We start from the raw sequence: 21,815 nt of genomic DNA on the forward strand, positions 1-21,815 counted from the left end.
GTACTCCTGTTCTTTTTGCCAATACAGACTAACATGGCTGCTACTCTGAAACCTGTAATTTTACAGGATGTTTCAGTCATGAAGAGGCATCAGCCAAGAAATAAACTCTCCTTCTAACAGACAAAACTTGACACTATTTATTTTTATTGGTGTCTATCACCGGGTTGGACTTCTCCCTGGCTTCCAAGCACACACTGCCACATCCAGTCTCCTTTAAGACCATTTATTTGCTTAGAACAAGCAGAAAACAGTCTTAACTCACTCCTTTGTCTCAGGCTTCAGGGCCACCCCTCCCAAAGGTTTCTGACACTCCTGCTCCTGGCAGCTTCCCAGTTTTAATCAGCATTGCTCCCTTACTGGAACAGCACCTCAGGCCTGCTTCCCTGCGCACCTGGCCCCTTGCTCCAGGGACCCGCCAATGGCATTTGCTCCACTCTGTTGTGGCACCCCTTCCACAGACACCACCTGTCTCAGATACCCCTCTCCTCCATCTCTCATTTCCTGCCCTTTATAGGTTCAGATGTTGCCCAGCCCCCTTTAGGTGGCTTGAATGGGCTCATCTGCTCTGACACAAGGGAGCTGGGCCCAGCTTTTCTCCCAGGGACCAGGGTCCTTGTGGCACACCTCCCTTCCTTTCAGGGAGAGAAAACTCTTGTATTCTTTGTTCTTTTTACAATGACATTCTTTAACATTCCAGGACCCCCAAAATTCCCCAGACCAGCCAAAACATTCCCCCTAATTTTTTAACATATCATAAACACCCCATACACCATTTCACGTACATTCTGCTAGGCCACAGAGTGTCTCCCTCAATCCCAGATACCCTAGCACAGCCTCCAGAACAAACCCTAGCACAGTCCTGAGTCTCATACAGGGGGAGGGGGTCAGAATCACACACCCAGCCTCACCAGGCACAAGCAATATACAGTCTTATCTTTGCTGCCTGGACTTCAAGTCCCTGCATGCACAGGCCTTTCGGTCTCTGTGCACAGAACTTCTACCTCAGGCTCAAGTTCATGAACCATGAGGAATAAATGTCCTTCTCACTCCTCGGTGAACCAGAGATCTGTGGCAAATTGTTCTTCATTGAACTTGAGGTTCTGTAATTTGCATTCTGTTGCTTGCAATCACAGTAAATTTCCCAGCCCTCAGGACAGGAGCCTTAACACAGTTACTTGTTATCTCCTTCCCCAGACCAGAGCCCAGGCACAGATGTTATCTTCTGGTCTTGGACTATACCTCTGACATGACTTGCTGTAAGGTCTATAGAACACATGCAGGGCCTTTTTAAAGCTCTATCTTGTACAAATAAATTGCTGACAAAGAGCTCCTTCTATTTGGCAAGAACGCTGATGTTAATCAGTTGATTCTCCTGCAGATGCTATAGTATGTTCAGAACTGGTTTACATAGGCTGCCAACTCTGCAGAGGCAAGAAGCACTGGCTTGAAAGGGGCTTTTATAGGAATTAGCTTCCTCTAGTGCTCCAGTCCTCTGGTCAGGCAGAACAGTACGTCAGTCTATGAGCCCCAGGCCCAGTCAAGGCGGGGCAGCAAAGCAATGGGCAGTGCCATCCTTAGGATTTATGGGGCCCTACGCAGTATTATTAAACTGGTGCCCCTATGCCCGACCGTAGCCTGGGCTTGCAGCCCTGGGGGGTGGGGGAAGCGAGGGACGAGTCAGCAAAGGATACATGACGCTCAGCCCACCTCACAGTGGCGGAGAGTCACAGTTCCCCGCAGACACCTTCGTACCCTCTCCCTCATGCAGAATGTGTGGCGCTGGCACATTCAGCTTTGTGAATATGGCCCCTGCCTAAGAACACTGCAGCATGCGCTGGGTGTGTGGGAGCCAACCCACTCTTACCTGCTGTCATGGGCAGTGGGTGAAGCTACCACTTGGGGAGGCTAGCTCCCCAGCCCACCTCTTCTGCTGTGGCCTCATCCATTCTCCACTCCTGTTCTGCCCCAGGCCCTGCCCTCTCCGCACTATCTCCCTCTTCTCTTCTATCCCTCACCCTGCTCACCCCCTTCCAGCCAAATCCCTGAACCCAAATAAAGCAAGTGAAATTTGAAAAAAACACTCTTCTGCAATTTCTTTCTAAAGAAAATGGAGCAGGTTTTCCACTGCATGCCAGATGGTGACAACTGGACATGCAGTAGGTACCTAATTAAAATCACTAAATTTAGGAATAAAAGATGTCAGTCATGGGTTTTTTGATATGTCCTGAAGTTTGTCAGAGATTTATTTGCAAAAACTTCATAGTAAGGGCGAGTCAGCTGTCTTGCTGAATACAACATTAAATATTATGGAATATATGATGCAGCTCTTCTGTGTCTTACATTTTCTTAATTAGTATTTCTAAGATGATTTTATATTTAAATGTACTCTTAAACTTTCATAAAGTCATTATTCCAGATTACCACATATTTAACTCACTGAAACAAAGATATTATTTTAAATTAATCAGTCACAGAGGTTTAGTGTGTTCATAACAACATTTATTGCTTTTAGAAAAAGGGAACACTCATTTGCTTTGTGTGATCTCCATAACAATAGACATGTTTATGAAATTTCACCAACTTTAAAAGATATGTTTCCAAAGATTTTAGGCATAAGAAAGGATTGTATATATTACTAGGTACTGATTTTGCTGGAGGGTTCTCTTAAAACTAGTTAATCAGATAGTCAGAAGTAAAGAAAGGGAAACTCTGTTCAGGAATCTGTAAGGAAAGGGGTGTTTTTCCTTTAAGGGCTGTCTTCAAGGGGGGAGGGAGGTGAAGGGAGAAAGGGATGGATAAAAGGACAGGAAGACTTTGGAAGCATTTATTTTGTTTTTACTATAGTAATTAAAATTAAAATGTGTATTTTAGATAAGAGTGGTCTTTTGAAGGATTTACCGTATTTAAAAAACTAAATGTCTGAAGATCTAAGCATTTTAGGCTAAAGATGATTGTGCATCTAAAAATCTATACAAGGATTTTTTAGAGATGTGATTTTATAATCTTCACCAACTCACTAATTAAATATTTTTAAAGCAAATTTTAAACTAAGGTCCTGTAGACTGACATGTCCTCAGTAAATATTACAGTCATGCCCAACTCTTTGTCAGTAAATTCAGAAACTGATAGTATATACCTGAGGGTATGGCTACACTTGAAATTTCAAAGCACTGCCGCGGCAGCGCTGCGGGAGCACTGCCGCGGCAGTGCTTTGAAGTGTGAGTGTAGTCGGAGCGCCAGCGCTGGGAGACAGCTCTCCCAGCGCTTCACGTAAACCACATCCCTTACGGGTGTAGCTTGCATTGCTGATTACACTGAGGCTTTGCAGCGCTGTATCTTGCAGTGCTCAGGGGGGTGTTTTTTCACACCCCTGAACGCGAAAGTTGCAGCCCTGTAAAGTGCCAGTGTAGCCATGGCCTGAGAGTCGGCAAATGCCTGTTAAATGGCTTCATTATCACTTGAATGGCTCTTTACCAGTTTGAATGTTGTGCTAATAGGTCTGGCAGGCTAGAAGGCTTTTTCACTTTTAAGTTATTAGATCCCCTCTGGAGTGAGAGTCACCAGGCTGCAGCAGCCAGCTGTGGGAGCCTGCAGGAAGGGTCAGAACAGGGATAGGAATTGCTGGGAGTGTAGATACTAAGGCCAGGTCCAGACTAGAGCTTTAAATCGATTTTAAGAGCTCTAAATCGATTTAAAGCTGTAACCGTCCACACTACAGAGTGCATAAAATCGATTTTAAGGGTCCCTAAAATCGATTTTGGAACTCCATCAAAACGAGAGGAGTAACCCCAAAATCGATTTTTTAAAATCGATTTTATGATAGTGTGGACGGCCATCGAAGTTAATGGCCTCCGGGACATATCCCACAGTGCTCTAGTGGCCGCTCTACACAGGTAAAGGTACTCTTCTGCTGGCCAGGTAAACAGGAAAAGCCCCGGGAAGTTTGAAATTCCATTTCCTGCTTGCACAGCGTGGAGCTCTCAGCAGCAGAGAGAAGAATGCAGTCTCCTGAAAATAGGAAAAGAGCTCCAGCATGGAGCACACAGGAGTTACTCGATCTGATAGCTGTATGGGGAGAAGAGTCAGTGCTTTCAGAACTGCGCTCGAGCAGACGAAATGAGAAAACCTTTGAAAAAATTTCTAATGCCATGCGGGAGAGGGGACATACCAGGGACTCGTTACAGTGCCGAGTGAAAGTGAAAGAGCTCAGACAGGCGTATCAGAAGACCAAAGCAGCAAAGGGCAGGTCAGGCTCTGCCCCCAAAACATGCCGGTTCTACGACGAGCTTAACGCAATATTGGGGAACAGCGCAACGACGAACCCCCCCTTGTCTGTTGATTCAGAGGTGGGCGTTGTGATTCCTGCAACTACGGAAGATTTATTTGATGGCGATGATCAGTATGATGAGGAACAAGAGGAGGAGGCTCCAGCAGCGAGCACAGAGCATTTTATCCCCCCAAACAGCCAGGATCTTTTCCTCACCCTTACTGAGGTTCCCTGCCAGCCATCTCAAGGCAGTACTCCAGAAAATGAAGCTGAGGGACCATCCTCTGGTGAGTGTAATTTTTTTTACTAAAAGCTTCAGTTTAATGTAAGCCTTTTTTACTGGGTGCTTCAAATCACTACCTGTACTTAGAGTCACTGACCAAGTAGATTAAAAACCTTTCCTAAAACAGTGACCCATGAGGTGGTTTTTAGAAAAGTCTCCATTGTTACAGGGCGGATTCATCCTGCTTGTTCGGGGACCGCGAGAGCAAACCGCGGGAAGCTACTGTTCTTCCCTGCTTTGCTCTCGCGTTCCCCGAACAAGCAGGGCTCCTTGCCTGCGGTTTGCTGGGTGGTTCGGGGAACGCGAGAGCAAACCGCGGGAAGCTACTCTTCTTCCCTGCTTTGCTCTCGCGTTCCCCGAACAAGCAGGGCTCCTTGCCTGCGGTTTGCTGGGTGGTTCGGGGAACGCGAGAGCAAACCGCGGGAAGCTACTCTTCTTCCCTGCTTTGCTCTCGCGTTCCCCGAACAAGCAGGGCTCCTTGCCTGCGGTTTGCTGGGTGGTTCGGGGAACGCGAGAGCAAACCGCGGGAAGCTACTCTACTTCCCTGCTTTGCTCTCGCGTTCCCCGAAACAAGCAGGGCTCCTTGCCTGCGGTTTGCTGGGTGGTTCGGGGAACGCGAGAGCAAACCGCGGGAAGCTACTCTTCTTCCCTGCTTTGCTCTCGCGTTCCCCGAACAAGCAGGGCTCCTTGCCTGCGGTTTGCTGGGTGGTTCGGGGAACGCGAGAGCAAACCAGGGAAGGAGAGTAGCTTGATTACCAGTACAATCTACTACAGGGATTACTAGCCATTATTAACTTACCATTTTCTCCGGACATGGTCTGTGTGCTCCCCTGACCTGCGTCTGAGCAGAACTCTCTGTCCTCAGCCACAAGCAATAAGTATTAAAGGAATCCTAAGGTGACCTTTTGGTAAAGTAAAATGTTCAAGGTTCGGTAACAGGCACAGGTCAGTGAGGGGAGAGACTGTATGCATGGTTGTGTGAAATGTGTCTCTTATGATTCTTTTATCACTCTTTCCAAACCCCACCCCCCCACACACAGCTGCACATTTCTCCAGCCTCCCTCTCGCTTCTCATCTACGTGGGGGGGGTATCATAAGAAGACTGAGGAAAAGGAGGACGCGTGAGGACATGTTCACCGAAATTATGGCAGTAACCCGTACAGAGAGAGCTCAGCAGGGAGAATGGAAGCAATTGGTCGCAAAGTACAGGGAGGCTGCCAGTGAACGCGAAGACAGGAGGGACCAACGCGAAGACAGGAGGGACCAACGCGAAGACAGGAGGGACGCCAAAAATGATGTCAGGTGGCAGGAAGATCAGCGCTGGCGAGCAGCAACTCTGGATCTTCTTCGTGATCAGACTGACATCCTCCGCGATATGCTGCAAGAGCTCCGTGGTTTCAGAATGCCCCTACAGCCCGTGTATAACCTCCCTCAGTACTCACCCTGTCCCACACCTTCCAGAACCAGGCGTGTAAGAACGCGTGGGGGAAGGCTCTCTGCACCAGCCCCCTCCACCGCTGCGGACACTCCAACCAGAAGGCTTTCATTAGATTGAAAAGCCCTTTGTGTCCTGTTTTTTCCCTCCTCTAATGATCCAAACTTCTACCATGGCACCTTTGCCTATTTTTTACTCTCAGGTCATGCTATTAAGTCAGTGTGACTGTAGATTGGTAATGAACTAAAGCAAGCAGCTTTGGAAAGCTGCACGGAAGCTAGTTATCAGCATCAGGATTTGACAATTGGGGATATGGGCAATACAGGGAAAACAAAGAAAGCAGCCATACCGTAACCTGGTCCATGAGAATTCTTGTTCTGTCTTCTCTGATGCACTTTCTTCTTTCAAACCTCCCTCCCCCTTCCTCCAAACCTCCCTCGCTCCGTCCCCCATAGAACAATGAGTTATGAAATTTCATGCACAGTATTGTAACAACAAACATTATGCTTGATTGATGAAAGGGTCTGATTTTAAATAAAGAACACAATTCTTGTAACAAATAGTAGTAACTTTATTTTCAATAAAAAAGCAGTTAAGGAAGGTTGCAGGTACTGTGCCTAGCAGCAGACGGAAGCAGCTAATGGTGGAGGTAGGTAATAAATGGGAAATACAGAAGTATATGTTTTCCAATGGACAGCTCTTGCAAGTAACCTAAGCAAGCAATTGAGGAATGCTGCAGGCAAAGTATCTTGCAGCAGCAACACCGCATAGACGGGGAGGGCAGCAATCAATTGAAAGGAAAATCAGCATTCAAACTGTACCCTGGCCCATGAGGAAGCTACTTTTCAGTGCTTCTCTGATGCGCACAGCATCCTGGTGAGATCTTCTAATTGCCCTGGTGTCCGGCTGCGCATAATCAGCGGCCAGGTGGTTTACCTCAGTCTCCCACCCCGCTATAAAGGCCTCCCCTTTGCTCTCACAGAGATTGTGGAGCACACAGCAAGCAGCAATGACAAAGGGGATATTGGTTTGGCTAAGATCTGAGCGAGTAAGAAGCGTTCGCCATCTCGCCTTAAGCCTGCCAAATGCACATTCTACCACCATTCTGCACTTGCTCAGCCTGTAATTAAACAACTCCTGAGCACTGTCAAGGCTGCCTGTGTATGGCTTCATTAGCCAGGGCATCAAGGGGTAGGCTGGGTCCCCAAGGATAACAATAGGCATTTGGACATCTCCAACTGTTATTCTCTGATCAGGGAAGTAGGTCCCTTGCTGCAGCCGTTTAAACAGTGTAGTGCTCCTGAAGACACGTGCGTCGTGAACCCTTCCTGGCCATCCCACGTGGATGTTGGTGAAACGTCCCTTGTGATCCACCAGGGCTTGCAGAACCATCGAAAAGTACCCCTTGCGGTTAATGTACTGGGCACCCTGGTGTTCCGGTGCCAAAATAGGGATGTGGGTTCCATCTATGGCCCCCCCACAGTTAGGGAATCCCATTGCAGCAAAGCCATCCACAATGGCCTGCACGTTTCCCAGAGTCACAACCTTTCGAAGCAGCAGCTTAATGATTGCTTTGGATACTTCCAGCACAGCAGCCCCCACAGTAGATTTGCCCACTCCAAATTGATTACCGACTGACCGGTAGCTGTCTGGCGTTGCAAGCTTCCATATGGCTATTGCCACTCGCTTTTCCACTGTGAGGGCTGCTCTCATCCTGGTATTATGCCGCTTCAGGACAGGAGAAAGCGAGTCACAAAGTTCAAAGAAAGTGCTCTTACGCATGCGAAAGTTCCGCAGCCACTGCGAATCGTCCCACACCTGCAGGACTATGCGGTCCCACCAGTCAGTGCTTGTTTCCCGTGCCCAAAAGCGGCGCGGAACGGGTAGAACCTCACCCGTAACCGTCAGGAGCTCCAACGTGCAGGGGCCCGGGGAGTCAGAAAACTCGTTCTCCAGTTCGTCATCGCTGTCGTCCCCGCATTCAAGCATTCTCTCTTGCATTTCTGCATCATGGGTCAGCAGTGATAGAACGAGAATGCGTGAATTATTTACAGCATTCGCGATCAAGGACAAGAGCAGACCTGGATCCATGCTTGCTGCAAAATGGCGTTTCCCTCACTGCAGCCAGTAAAAACAGCGCGAACTGACTGTGTGCCGTTTACAGGAAGGGGGGGGGGCTGTACCCAGAACCACCCAGGACGGGGACTTTGATCCCATCATGCACTGGGCTAGTAACCCATAATTCCAAAGGGCAGGGACCCGTGCAGGAACTGTGGGATAGGTACCCAGAGTGCAACGCTCAGGGAAAAGATGGACGCCAGGGAACATGGACGCTCAACATCGATGTAAGTAGCCCTAGTGTGGACGCGCAAAATCGATTTTATAAAGCCTGCTTTATAAAATCGATTTTATTAACATCGATTTTACCCTGTAGTGTGGACGTGGGCTAAGACTCAGGGTATGGCTACGCTTACAGTTTTGCAGCGCTGGTAGTTACAGCTGTGTTCATACAGCTGTGTAGGGCCAGTGCTGCAGTGTGGCCACACTGACAGCTACCAGCGCTGCAGTGTGGCCACATTTACAGCACTTGCAGCGCTGTTGGGAGTGGTGCATTGTGGGCAGCTATCCCACAGAGCACCTCGTCCCATTTTGGCGCTGTGGCTTGTGGGAAGGGGAAGGAAGTGTGGGGGTCTTTCCGCTTCCTGTTCCAACGCCCCGTGGTGCTTTGCTGCACATTCCGAGCACTTTGGCGGCATTGTGATTCTGCAGCGCTATTTCTGAGATTTTTGTTATAAATGGAGCCTGAGCTGCTGAGGACCTTGCTGATGAATGTTGCCAGCACATCACGCATGGCAGTGGAGCTATTCCTTCAGCTGCAAAGTGACAGTGAGGAGTCAGACGATGATATTGAAACGCCTGATGCTGAAGACACTCAATTGCTTGTGGCAGTAACAGACGTGCTCAGCACCGTGGAATGGCGCCTTTGGGCTCGGGAAACCAGCACTCAGTGGTGGGATCACATCGTCCTGCAATCCTGGGATGACGAGCAGTGGCTGCAGAACTTTCGGATGAGAAAAGCCACTTTCATGTCACTGTGTGCTGAGCTCGCCCCTACCCTGCGGCGCAGGGACACGAGATTGAGAGCTGCCCTGCCAGTGGAGAAGCAGGTGGCTATTGCAATCTGGAAGCTGGCAACTCCAGACAGCTTCCGATCGGTGGTGAACCAGTTTGGAGTGGGAAAGTCCACCGTTGGAATGGTGCTGATGCAAGTTTGCACAGCCATTAATTGCACCCTGCTAAGAAGAACTGTGACTCTTGGGAACGTGCAGGACATTGTGGATGGCTTTGCAGAAATGGGTTTCCCTAACTGTGGAGGGGCAATAGATGGGATGCATATTCCTATTCTGTCACCACAGCACCTGGCATCAGAGTACGTTAACCGCAAGGGGTATTTCTGTGTGGTTCTGCAAGCGCTTGTGGATCACCGTGGGCGTTTCACTGACATTTACTCAGGATGGCCTGGAAAGGTGCACGATGCACACATCTTTCGGAACAGTTCCCTGTTCAGGAGGCTGAGGGCCGGGACTTTTTTCCCAGACCGCAAGATCACAGTAGGGGACGTCGAAATGCCCACTGTGATCCTTGGAGACCCCGCTTACCCCTTAATGCCATGGCTCATGAAACTGTATACAGGGAAGCTAGACAGGAGCAAGGACCGGTTCAACTACAGGCTGAGCCGGTGCAGAATGACTGTGGAGTGTGCTTTTGGCCGTTTGAAAGCCCGCTGGTGTTGTCTTTATGGGAAGTTAGATTTGGGGGAAAGCAGCATCTCCGCTGTTATATCCACGTGCTGCACCCTCCATAATATTTGTGAAGGGAAGGGTGAAAGATTCAGTGAGGAATGGACCTCCGAGGTTTGACGCCTAGAGGATGAATTTGCACAGCCAGAGAGCAGGGCTACTAGGGAGGCCCAGGAAAGGGCTTCAAGGATTAGGGATGCTTTAAGGGAGCAATTTGATGCTGAGAGCCAACAGTAATGTTTGGTGCCTTTGCTGTTCTTTGTTCTACCTTGGGGTACAATATTTACCACTTCCTGCAATAATAAAATGTATTGAAAAAGACATAAAATCCTTTATTCAACATACAGTACATAAAAGGCAAGGGGGGTTAGGGTGGTGGACTGTACATTCAGAGGTTTGAATATGTCCTATTTGGATTACTGTTCAATGTCTGCTGCACTTCAGGATTACTATGCTGCAGGGTAATGGGGGTGGAGTGCACCGGGTAAGAATTATAGTTATCAGGGCTGGTAGGTGATCGTACAGGTGTTGGGGGCAGATGGGGGTAATAAGAAACTGGCTGCTGGAGAAAGGTGTTTTGTGCAAATACTGGGGAACAAGAAGGAGAGCTTTGGGAGGGCTGTGGGTTACCATGGTACATATCTGCCTGCATGGCTACGAGAGACTCGAAAGACTCAGTTTGGCGATCCAGGAGGCTTATCATCTGCTTTGAGGTTTTTTTGCTAGCCAATTCCTTTCTCCTGCTTTCTGTTTGCCTCCAGTCATGCATTTTCTCTCTCCATTCATACATTTTCTCTCTCCATTCCTGTGTCTTCCTACTTTCTCTGTTGTAGTGATTCATAACTGATTTGATCAATTCTTCTTTTGATTTTCTGGGATTTCTCCTCAAGTTCTGCAATCGACGTGAGGCCGGTGATCCGGCTGCATTAGTCAAGGTCACTAGAAAAAAGAAAGATAGAACCATGTAATACACAGAGGCTACATTGTTTATTATCACACAGTGAAGGAGTTTTTAGACTTTTGGTAGCATCCTTCGCACATACCTCACATAACACAGAGAGGCCAGGGAAGCTAAGTCATGGCGAGCAATGGGGTGAGTGTTTTTCCCCCGAGTTCCCCTTGGGAGGGGGAATTGACCGATGGGTCACTGGGGTTTATCTGCACTGGGTACAGGATGTAGCTGGTGTCCTGCACAGGCGACAGTAGTGAACAGGAAGGTGGCGAGCTGCTGGTGGTGGTGGGGGGTCCGCATTAATGCCGTCCTGCTGGTGAGGGGGGGGGAAAAGCACAGCTGTGCTGGCTGCCTGCTGGGAAGGGTGGGGGAACACCGGAGTGCACCGCGGTGCTGGATGCCTGCTGGGAGGGGTGGGGGGAACACCAGAGCGCACCGCGGGGCTGCCAACGTGCTTGGAACACCGGAGCGCACCGCGGGGCTGGATGCCTGCTGGGAAGGGGGGGGGGAGGCCGGAGCGCACCGCGGGGATAGCTACGTGCTGGGAAGGGCGGGGGGAGACCGGAGCGCACCGCGGGGATAGCTACGTGCTGGGGGGGGGAACACCCGAGTGCACCGCGGGGCTGGGGGGTGGGACCGCGAACCTGGCGCCCTGCACTCAAGTATCCCTAAATTCTCAACAGGGTTTCCTACTGCCAGATATATCACTGCTGCGTGTTACCTGGGAAGAGAGGGAGGGTCTTCTACAGCAATGTGGATTCCACCCTGGCCCCTATGCAGCTTGCCTGTGTGCAGCCATGGTCCCCCCACCCCTCGCTGCACAGTGGATTGGACGAGTTAGCCTGACCGGGACAAGGACCACGGTGGCTCTCCCGATCAACTTGAGAAAGCAAATTGCAAACGCTCTGGCTGCAACTTTTCAAGAGATTACCGAGGCAGATTACAGAGACGTGATAGAGCAAATCAATGGGCTATTCCACGTTTAGGCATGCATGCAGGCAGGCATAACCCAAACCCTCCTCTCCCAAAACATAAAAATCTGCTTACCCCGAGCACGCTCCTCAGGTTCTTCCTCACCAGCAACTTCCTGCTGCTGCGACTGGCTAGCCTCCTCCTGGCTGGAGAAGAGCTCCTGGCTGCATGCCTCCTGGGACTCCGGGGTGTCTCCCTCCACGCCAGTAGCCTCACTGTCGGCTTCCTCTACACCCTCCCCCACTTCTCCCTGCTGTGAACTCTCCATCGTGGTCCTCGGATTGGCAGTGGGGTCACACCCAAGTATGGCATCCAGCTCCTTGTAAAAACGGCAGGTCGTGGGGGCAGCTCCTGAGCGGCGATTTCCCTCACGGGCTTTGCAGTAAGCACTCCTCAGCTCTTTTATTTTGACCCTGCACTGCAACGCGTCCCGTTCATGGCCCCTTCTCTGCAAGGACTGCGATATCTGCCCATAGGTATCATAATTTCTCCTTCTGGAGCGCAGCTGTGCTTGCACAGCCTCCTCATCTCAAACACTGATGAGGTCCTGCAGCTCTGAATTGTTCCATGCTGGGGCTCGTTTGGGGCGTGGAGGCATGGTCGCTGATTGATTGAATGATTGATTGCACTCCACACCTGGCTGAGCAAACAGGAAGGGGATTTTTAAAATTCCCGGGGCATTTAAAGGAGGGGTCAGCTGAGCCCAGGGCAGTGGAGTGTGCATGATTACCAGAGAGGCTTCTAAGGTATGCTGGGATACCTCCTTATGCCACGGAGGTCAATAAAAGCGCTGGTGGGTGTCCACACTTGCTGACCAGCGCTGGATCACCAGTGCTGGATCCCCTACACCCGAGGCTCGACCGGGTGTACAGCCAGCACTGCAACCAGGGAGTTGCAGCGCTGGCTGTGCTTTGCAAGTGTGGCCACATCCTAAGTTGCAGCGCTGTAACCCCCTCACCAGCGCTGCAACTCTGTAGTGTAGCCAAGGCCTCAGTGGTGCCCCAAATTTTCAGGTGCCCTACGCAGCTGCGTATACTGCATATGCCTAAGGACGGCCCTAGCAATGGGTAAGCTCTGGCTTGCGCTCAGGGCAGAGCAGCTAAGCAGTCTAGGAGCCCCAGGCCCAGTCAGAGCAAGGCAATGCGTGGGTTCTGACCTGCAGTCAGGGTAGAGCAGCTAGGCAGTCTGTGTCCCAGTAGGGGTGAGCACCATAAAGCCTAGAGGCTCAGGTACAGGCGAGCACCACTAAAGTCTAGGCTCAGGTAAGGGTGAGCACCAATAACAGTCTATGAGGCTCTAATAGGTTGCCTGAGGAGTGCAGGGCCTCCTGGCCTAAGGAGGGGGAGTACTGCCAGGGGTGGGGTGGCACGAGGGATGTGGGCCCAGTCAACTCCACTGCCTCCCAGCTTAGGGCCCTAACAGTGGCGGAGTGGTCAGGCACTGGGTCAGCGGGGATCCGCCCACAACACACTGACTTTGTATCAGGCCACCTCCCAACCAGACTGTTGCCTGGTTTCCCTGGGCTGCTTCCTAATCTCCCCCTTAGGTTCACCTGCATTCTGTCATCTCGGGGAAGCTCTGGCCAGTTTGCAGGCGGCAGCCCCAGCAGCTCCCAGCGTCTAGGTCAGTCGGCAGCCCGGGGAGATCAGACTTGTTCTCAGGCAGCAGTCCCACCAACTCCTCAGCATGTTGGTTGGCCAATGGTCCTGGGAGTTCTGGCCATGTCATAAACAGATAGCTAAGGGTTAATGTCTCTTTCACCTGAAGCACCTGACCAGAGGACCAATCAGGAAACCGGATTTTTTTCAACTTTGGGTGGAGGGAATTGAGTGTCTGAGTCTTTGTTTTCTGTCTGCCTGCTTTCTCTGAGCTTTGGAGAAGTAGTTTCTACTTTCTAGTCTTCTGTTTCTAAGTGTAAGGACAAAGAGATCAGATAGTAAGTTATATGGTTTCTTTTCTTTGGTATTTGCATGAATATAAGTGCTGGAGTGCTTTGATTTGTATTCTTTTGGAATAAGGCTGTTTATTCAATATTCTTTTAAGCAATTGACCCTGTATTGTATCATCTTAATACAGAGAGAACATTTGTATGTATTTTTCTTTCTTTTTATATAAAGCTTTCTTTTAAGACCTGTTGGAGTTCTTTCTTTACTTCAGGGAAATTAAGTCTGTACTCACCAGGGAATTGGTGGGAGGAAGAAGCGGGGAGATCTGTGTGTTGGATTTGCTAGCCTGATTTTGCATTCCCTCTGGGGGAATAGGAAAGTACTTTTTTTGTTTCCAGGACTGGAAACAGAGAGGGGGAGTCACTCTGTGTAGTTTCACAGAGCTTGTGTCTGTGTATCTCTCCAGGAGCACCTGGAGGGGGGAAGGGAAAAAGGATTATTTCCCTTTGTTGTGAGACTCAAGGGATTTGGGTCTTGGGGTCCCCAGGGAAGGTTTTTTCAGAGGGACCAGAGTGCCCCAAAACACTCTAATTTTTTGGGTGGTGGCAGCAAGTACCAGGTCCAAGCTGGTAACTAAGCTTGGAGGTTTTCATGCTAACCCCCATATTTTGGACGCTAAGGTCCAAATCTGGGACTAAGGTTATGATAGGCCAGTCCTCAGGAGGCAGCCCCAGCAGCTCCTCTGCAGGCTCCAGCAGCAAGTGGGATGTGTCCATCTCCTGTGGCTCCACCACAACTGAGCTGCAGGGCCTGCGTTTTGTAGTTCCCCTTCCTGTCCTGCCCTTTCGCTTCCAGTGGGGCAGAGGTGGTTCTCCTGGTTCAGCCCACCAGGGGGCATGTTGTGGTCCCTCTCTGTCACTCTGAGGGAGGCCACGTCTCCTTGCTACACTGTTCTACACATTTACCTTCATTAATCTGTGTCCCCTGTAACCATGTACAAGGTGGGATGTTGCTAAGTGTTTGATTATTTTTGGTTTTGTGGTCTTGGACAAATGGTAATGGCTTTGATAGCATCAGAACTTTCACATAAAGCATGTTTTGGACAGTGCAACCTTTTATTAGTTTTTATACTGCTGTCCTGTAGGCTTGCCTCTGTAGCCCTAAATGTTACCTTGGGCTCCCATGCTTGATCTTCACTCCAATCTCCTGAGGCTTTCCAATCTTTAATTTGGTTGATGGCCTGTTATTCCAACAATTTTTGCTATGTGGTTTTCTCTCCAGTATCATAAGACTCTCACTACCTCAGTTAAACTACGGGCCTGTGGCTAGTGTTCCATATTTTTTATTTTTACTGATCTTCACTGATAAATTACAAGATTTTTTGATTAAAGGAATTTGTTTTTTACTGAGTTACACCCATTTAGCAACCTACTCTATGTTTTGGGCTACTTATTTTTGTTAAATACTAATGCTTTATGTGATTGTTGTGTCCTGCAGCTCTGAGATTGAAGCAGTTCAATAGTGTAAAAAACAGAACACATACAGTGTAGATTGGAAAATAAAACAATGTTAATATCGCGCTATGATTAGCTCACAAGATGCTGCGCTCCTATTTCTTTTCATCCAGTCAGTGCAGCACTGCATTTAAACGATCTTCCACAGATAAAGATAGATAAGGTAACAAGCTAAACATGGGACAAAAATGCAAATCTATGCCTGAGTACCAACAAGAAAATAAGCGCTTAGAAATTTTAAAGAAAAGTAAAGATGGGAATCAAGAGGATGCATTGCACTGCAAATACTGCAGCATTGAGGTCAGTGCTTGTGCTGACGGAATAAAGGAGCGTGTTGAAAGCAAGCGACACAAGAAGCTTAAAGAAGAAAGTGAGCTTTGGAACAAAGAGTCAATATCAGGAGCCTTCACCAAGGCTTTAATGAAAGAGAGGACACACAAAAATTGTGTGAATGAATTTGTCCATGTTCTTTGTTTCACTGGACAACTGCTGTTAATTGCAGAGTGGCCTATTGGTCACTTTGTGCAACACTACTGTCCAACAGCAAAAACCCTTCCTAATGCAGACAATCTCACTAGTAAGTATCTGAAACAAAATGACGATACTTTAGTATGGTGTTTAATCTGATTTTTTTACGAGTCTCCTGATGTTTTCAACACTCTGATTCTTAGACTTTAGTGTTTGTATTTTTTATTTCAAAGCGAATAAGCTCACATCGTTTTTTGCTGACGTGACGTTCATTACCTCTGCTCACAGCTGTTTTGTCGACCCAGCAATAACTGAAATGTTTGTGATGTACCAATTAAACTGGGAAAATGTGGTCACAGCTAACACAGATTATGCTTCCTACATGGTTAAGTTTGCACAGGAGATTAAATTCAACCAGAAACTGGAGCTTCTACATGTTACCTGTCCTGCTCATCTGATTAATGTGTTATCAGTAGCTACTGATATAGAAGAAATGAAAGATGTGAAATCTTGCATCATTGGATTTGGGCCATTTTCAAGCATGCGAACAAGCTGAAGCTTTGTTTTACATAGCGTGAGATCAGTGCAGAGCTGACTGACAATTATCTACCCCTGTTGATCCACACTGGTGGATGAGCTTGTACTTCGCTGCCTGTCATGTAAATAAGGGTACGTCTGCACTACGGGATTAGTCCGATTTTACATAAACCGGTTTTGTAAAACAGATTGTATAAAGTCGAGTGCACACGGCCACACTAAGCACATTAATTCGGCGGTGTGCGTCCATGGTCCGAGGCTAGCGTTGATTTCCGGAGTGTTGCACTGTGGGTAGCTATTCCATGGCTATCCCATAGTTCCCGCAGTCTCTCCCGCCCCTTGGAATTCTGGGTTGAGATCCCAGTGCCTGATGGGGCAAAAATCATTGTCACGGGTGGTTCTGGGTAAATGTCATCACTCATTCCTTCCTCCAGGAAAACAATGGCAGACAATCATTTTGCGCCCTTTTTCCCTGGATTGCCCTGGCAGACGCCATAGCACGGCAACCATAGAGCCCGTTCAGGTTTTTTTTTTTTTTTTTACTGTCACCATATGTGTACTGGATGCCACTGACAGAGGCGTTACTGCAGAGCTACACAGCAGCATTTGTTTGCTTTTGCATGATAGCAGAGACAGTTATCAGTCATTCTGTACCATCTGCTGCCATTGTAAATTAGCAATAAAATGACGGTTATCTGTCGTTCTGTACTATCTGCTGCTATCATGGGTGCCCCTGCCTGAGGTCAGCCGGGGGCGCAAAGGCAAAAATGGGAATGACTTCCCGAGTCAATCCCTCCTTTATGGTTTCTAAAAATAGAGTCAGTCCTGCCTAGAATATGGGGCAAGTGTACTAGAGAACCAGTGTATCAGAGAGCACAGCTGTTCCGTGTCAGATCCCGCATAAATGATAAGCTGCATGCCATTCATGGGGGGGGTGCCCTTGCAACAACCCCACCTGTTGCTTCCCTCCTCCCCCAACCTTCCTGGGCTACCGTGGCAGTGTCCCCTCCCATTTGTGTCATGAAGTTATGAAGAATGCAGGAATAAGAAACAGTGACTTGTTAGTGAGATTAAATGAGGGGGAGGCAGCCTCCTGCTGCTATGACAGTCCAGGCAGGACATTAAGCTTTGCGGGGAGAGAAGCCCAACATCCCGCTGCTATGCTAGTCCAGGCAGTACAGAATCTTTTCTTTACACATGAAAGAGAGGGGGCTGATGGAGCTCAGCCCCCAGTTGCTATGATGAGGACGCTTACCAACCGTTCTGTACCATCTACTTGGAATGACCAGGAATCATTCCTATTTTTACCCAGACACCTCCGGCCAGCCTCATCTGAGGCCAGCCAGGAGCACTCACGGGCTGATGGTGATGACAGATAGTAGTCATATTGTACCGTCTGCCACCGGGGAGGGGAGAAGAGCGGATACTGCTCTTCAGTGCTGCAGCATCGCGTCTACCACCAGCATTCAGTAGACATAGGGTGACATTGAAAAAAGTCAAGAAATGATTTCTTTCCCTTTTCTTTCACGTGGTGGGGGGAGGGAGTAAATTGACAAGCTAAACCCTGAACCACGTCAGACAATGTGTTTGAACCTACAGGCACTGGGAGCTCAGCCAAGAATGCAAATACTTTTTGGAGACTGCTGTGGACTGTGGGATAGCTGGAGTCCTCAGTACCCCCGCCCTCCCTCCCTCCTTCCCTCCATGAGCGTCCATTTGATACTTTGGCTTTCCATTACGCTTGTCACACAGCACTGTGTAGCCTGGAGATTTTTTTCAAACGCTTTGGCATTTTGTCTTCTGTAACGGAGCTCTGATAGAACAGATTTGTCTCCCCATACAGCGATCAGATCCAGTATCTCCCGTACAGTCCATGCTGGAGCTCTTTTTGGATTTGGGACTGCATGGCCACCCGTGCTGATCAGAGCTCCACGCTGGGCAAACAGGAAATGTAATTCAAAAGTTCGCGGGGCTTTTCCTGTTTACCTGGCCACTGCATCCGAGTTCATATTGCTGTCTAGAGCGGTCACAGTGGTGCACTGTGGGATACCACCCGGAGGCCAATACCGTCGATTTGCGGCCACACTAACCCTAATCCGATATGGTAATACTGATTTCAGTGCTACTCCTCTCGTTGGGGAGGAGTACAGAAACCAATTTAAGGAGCCCTTTATATCGATATAAGGGGCCTCGTAGTGTGGACGGGTGTGCCGTTAAATCGGTTTAACGCTGCTAAAATCGGTTTAAACATGTAGTGTAGACCAGGCCTAAGTTGTGGACTGTGCTAATGTGTCTCCTAGATCATCCTTAATTTGTTGGTTCTAAAGCAGAAACTCTGAAGAGACTGACAGATAACCAAAATGAATGCCAGATTCTGTGCACCAAGGTAATGTTCATCGTTGAAAACTTGTGACACATACACAAACCGTGGAGTTTTCTCTGACTACTGCCAATACAGATGTTACCGGATCCTGACAACCAAAATCTCCGCTGAACTGAGCACAAAAGCTGTTGGAGAAACATATGGCAAGAAAACCCAGCAGTTTCTGGAAATCCTTATAACTCTGGAACACAAGAGAACCAAAAAAGCATTCAAAACCTCCACCCCAACACTCAGTGAGAAATGGAAGACGACCATGGCTCATAATCTGAACTCTGAAGTGTTTGGTGCTAAAGATTCTTTTTGGAATGTCATCCAGAGGTTGCACTGATTCCTCAAGGTGAATTTTGCAGCAAACTGCAACCATTATGCCAGAGGGTTTCAACCATTTGCCGCTAACGGTGAAATTTCAAATCTGAAAGGGGAATTTACTATTTACATGAACATTTATAACCCTGACAATGTGAAACTGGATGTGCTGGCTTTTTGGAACAGTCAAGACACACTTTCCAACTTCATCAAAATGGCACAGGCAAACTTTAAGTGTACTCCCTGGATCTATTGATGCAGAGTGCTTATTTTCAAAGTTGGACTACCTCCAAGATAGCAAGGGGCTCAACATGAGTGAGGATATTTTGCATATGCTCACATATTCTTCTTCAAACAGGATTTCTGGAAAAACTACTACCTCTGAGAGAAACAAATAATATCTTTTTACATAAAGAAGTTTCAATTATACTGTATGTGTATATTATAAAAGTTTTTTTGTTTTTTCCCAATTTTTCCTGATTTTTTAAAAAATTATTTTAACTTGATTTCATCCAACTTTTAATGTTTGAAAAATGAACACTGAAAATTCCCAGAATTTTTTAAATAAATAAAATATGAAAACGCAGAACACAACCAGTGGGGCCCCTGAATGATCAAGATACAAAAGGAGCACTTAAAGATGATAAAGTCATTGCGGAGAAACTATATGAATTCTTTGCTTCAGTCTTCACGGCTGAGGATGTTAGGGAGATTCCCAAACCTGAGCCATCCTTTGTAAGTGACAAATCTGAGGAATTGTCACAGATTGAAGTGTCACTAGAGGAGGAGCTTTGGAATTAATTGATAAACTTAACAGTAACAAGTCACCGGGACCAGATGGCATTCACCCAAGAGTTCTGAAAGAACTCAAATCTGAAATTGCGGAACTATTAACTATGGTTTGTAACCTGTCCTTTAAATTGGCTTATGTACCCAATGACTGGAAGATGGCTAATGTAACTCCAATATTTAAAATGGGCTCTAGAGGTGATCCCAGCAGTTATGGACCGGTAAGTCCAATGTCAGTACCAGGCAAATTAGTTGAAACAATCGTAAAGAATAAAATTGTCAGACACATAGAAGAACATAAATTGTTGGGCAAAAGTCAATATGGTTTCTGTAAAGGGAAATCATGTCTTACTAATCTATTAGAGTTCTTTGAAGGAGTCAACAAACATGTGGACAAGGGGGATCCAGTGGACATAGTGTACGTAGATTTCCAGAAAGCCTTTGACAAGGTCCCTCACCAAAGGTTCTTTTGTAAATTAAGTTGTCATGGGATAAGAGGGAAGATCCTTTCATGGACTGAGAACTGGTTAAAAGAAAGGGAACAAAAGGTAGGAATAAATGGTAAATTTTCAGACTGGAGAGAGGTAACTAGTGGTGTTCCCCAAGGGTCAGTCCTAGTACCAATCCTATTCAACTTATTCATAAATGATCTGGAGAAAGGGGTAAACAGTGAGGTGGCAACGTTTGCAGACGATACTAAACTGCTCAAGATAGTTAAGACCAAAGCAGACTGTGAAGAACTTCAAAAAGATCTCACAAACCAAGTGATTGGGCAACAAAATGGCAAATGAAATTTAATGTGGATAAATGTAAAGCAATGCACACTGGAAAAAATAACGTCATCAAAATATTCACAAATCCCTTATCTACATGAAGTTTCGGTGAAATGTTGTCTTTAATCCATTTATAAATGGCTTGAGGAGATGGATCCAACTTTATTTGCTTCAACAGTTCCTTCTCCAGTTTCAGAAGTGGGAACAAGAAACTCAGTCCTTTCCCTTCCAAGATCTCCAGCATACGATCCTTATTCTGATCTATTTCTGGCAACATCTTCTGCATGTTGACTTTGCTTTGTTGGAAGAGTTCAGTTAGCCATTCACGGTCTTGTAACTTAGCTAACTGCTGAAGGCAAAGCAAGGAGAGGGGGAAACTTCACCCAAACTTCATGTAGATAAGGGATTTGTGAATATTTTGATGACAAGTTTCTTGCAGTATATTTCAAGGGAAGTGAGCCTGCCTAATGATGAACCAGATTCTTCATCTGCTCCTTCTAAAGAGCAGTTAGAGCAGGAAAAACAACTGCTTCTTTCCTTCAAGCCAGTAATGCAGAAGTTTCTTTATGACTATGTTGATCTACAAGGGAGTGCTCTGTATGCACTTCAGGTGCACTGCTACAACAACAACTTTCCAAAAGGCATGTTACTGCACTTTTTTGTTCATTTCTATGACATGGAAATTATTGAAGAGGAAGCCTTTTTGGCATGGAAAGAGGATATTTCTCAAGAGTTTCCAGGGAAGGGCAAAGCTTTATTCCAGGTAAACCAGTGGCTAACCTGGCTGGAAACTGCTGAAGAAGAAGAATCTGAAGAAGAAGCTGACTAAAGAACCAGCCAAAGCCTTAAATTTGTGCAAACACTGTTGCTATGATGTAACTGTATTGGATCTAACCACTGCGAAAATTCATTCCGCTGTAATGTTTCACAATATTTAAAGCAGAAGCATGTCAATAGGATGTTCTTCTGCATAAGGTTTTTGTAGTATGTCTTAATCATAGTCTACCATAAAATATTTTAGAGTATCTTTAATGTTTAGATAACAGTGTATTAGCAGCATGCAATAATTACATCATAAGTTCTCAAGCAGAAGCAGTCTATTGCAAGGGTTTTCTTTGCTGCCAGTTATCATAGGCTGTTAAGTTAGAAAACTGAATAGCAACACAGAATACTGTAGATCTATTATACTGACTCTCATATAAGATGGATACCAGTAATGGCTTGAAATCTTAGCACAAGTTTCTCGGGTTATAAACTGTTAATGTACTGGATCAAATTCAATTTTCCCCCAATTTATCATTTTACTAGTGTATCCATAACCAGCTGATATTTAAAGTCAATGCTTGGAGACTTAAGGCATCTTTTTTGCTACTAAGTATGCTGTAGATAAGAGGTATCATATTATAAGAGGTGAGTGTAAAGGTATGTCAGTAAAAATATGACTGGCAAA

General features: G+C 47.1%; 2 protein-coding genes across 2 annotated transcripts; one reads left to right on the top strand and one right to left on the bottom strand.

The window, feature by feature from the left end:
• Nucleotides 1-10,096: 10,096 nt before the first annotated feature.
• Nucleotides 10,097-12,662, bottom strand: LOC127051356 (uncharacterized). Its single transcript, XM_050953618.1, has 2 exons — nucleotides 11,785-12,662; nucleotides 10,097-10,724 (listed from the first exon to the last, which is right to left on the bottom strand). Exons 1-2 carry the CDS (start codon nucleotides 11,975-11,977, stop codon nucleotides 10,174-10,176), a joined length of 744 nt encoding a protein of 247 aa, XP_050809575.1. The 5' UTR covers nucleotides 11,978-12,662; the 3' UTR covers nucleotides 10,097-10,173.
• A 7,088-nt stretch (nucleotides 12,663-19,750) lies between these two features.
• Nucleotides 19,751-21,523, top strand: LOC127052396 (eukaryotic translation initiation factor 4 gamma 2-like). Its single transcript, XM_050955994.1, has 2 exons — nucleotides 19,751-19,813; nucleotides 20,721-21,523. The coding sequence occupies exons 1-2, from the start codon at nucleotides 19,751-19,753 to the stop codon at nucleotides 21,192-21,194; spliced, it is 537 nt and encodes a 178-aa protein (XP_050811951.1). The 3' UTR covers nucleotides 21,195-21,523.
• Nucleotides 21,524-21,815: the final 292 nt, after the last annotated feature.

Source organism: Gopherus flavomarginatus, chromosome 5 (assembly GCF_025201925.1).
Source record: "Gopherus flavomarginatus isolate rGopFla2 chromosome 5, rGopFla2.mat.asm, whole genome shotgun sequence".
Taxonomy (NCBI): Eukaryota; Metazoa; Chordata; order Testudines; family Testudinidae; genus Gopherus; species Gopherus flavomarginatus.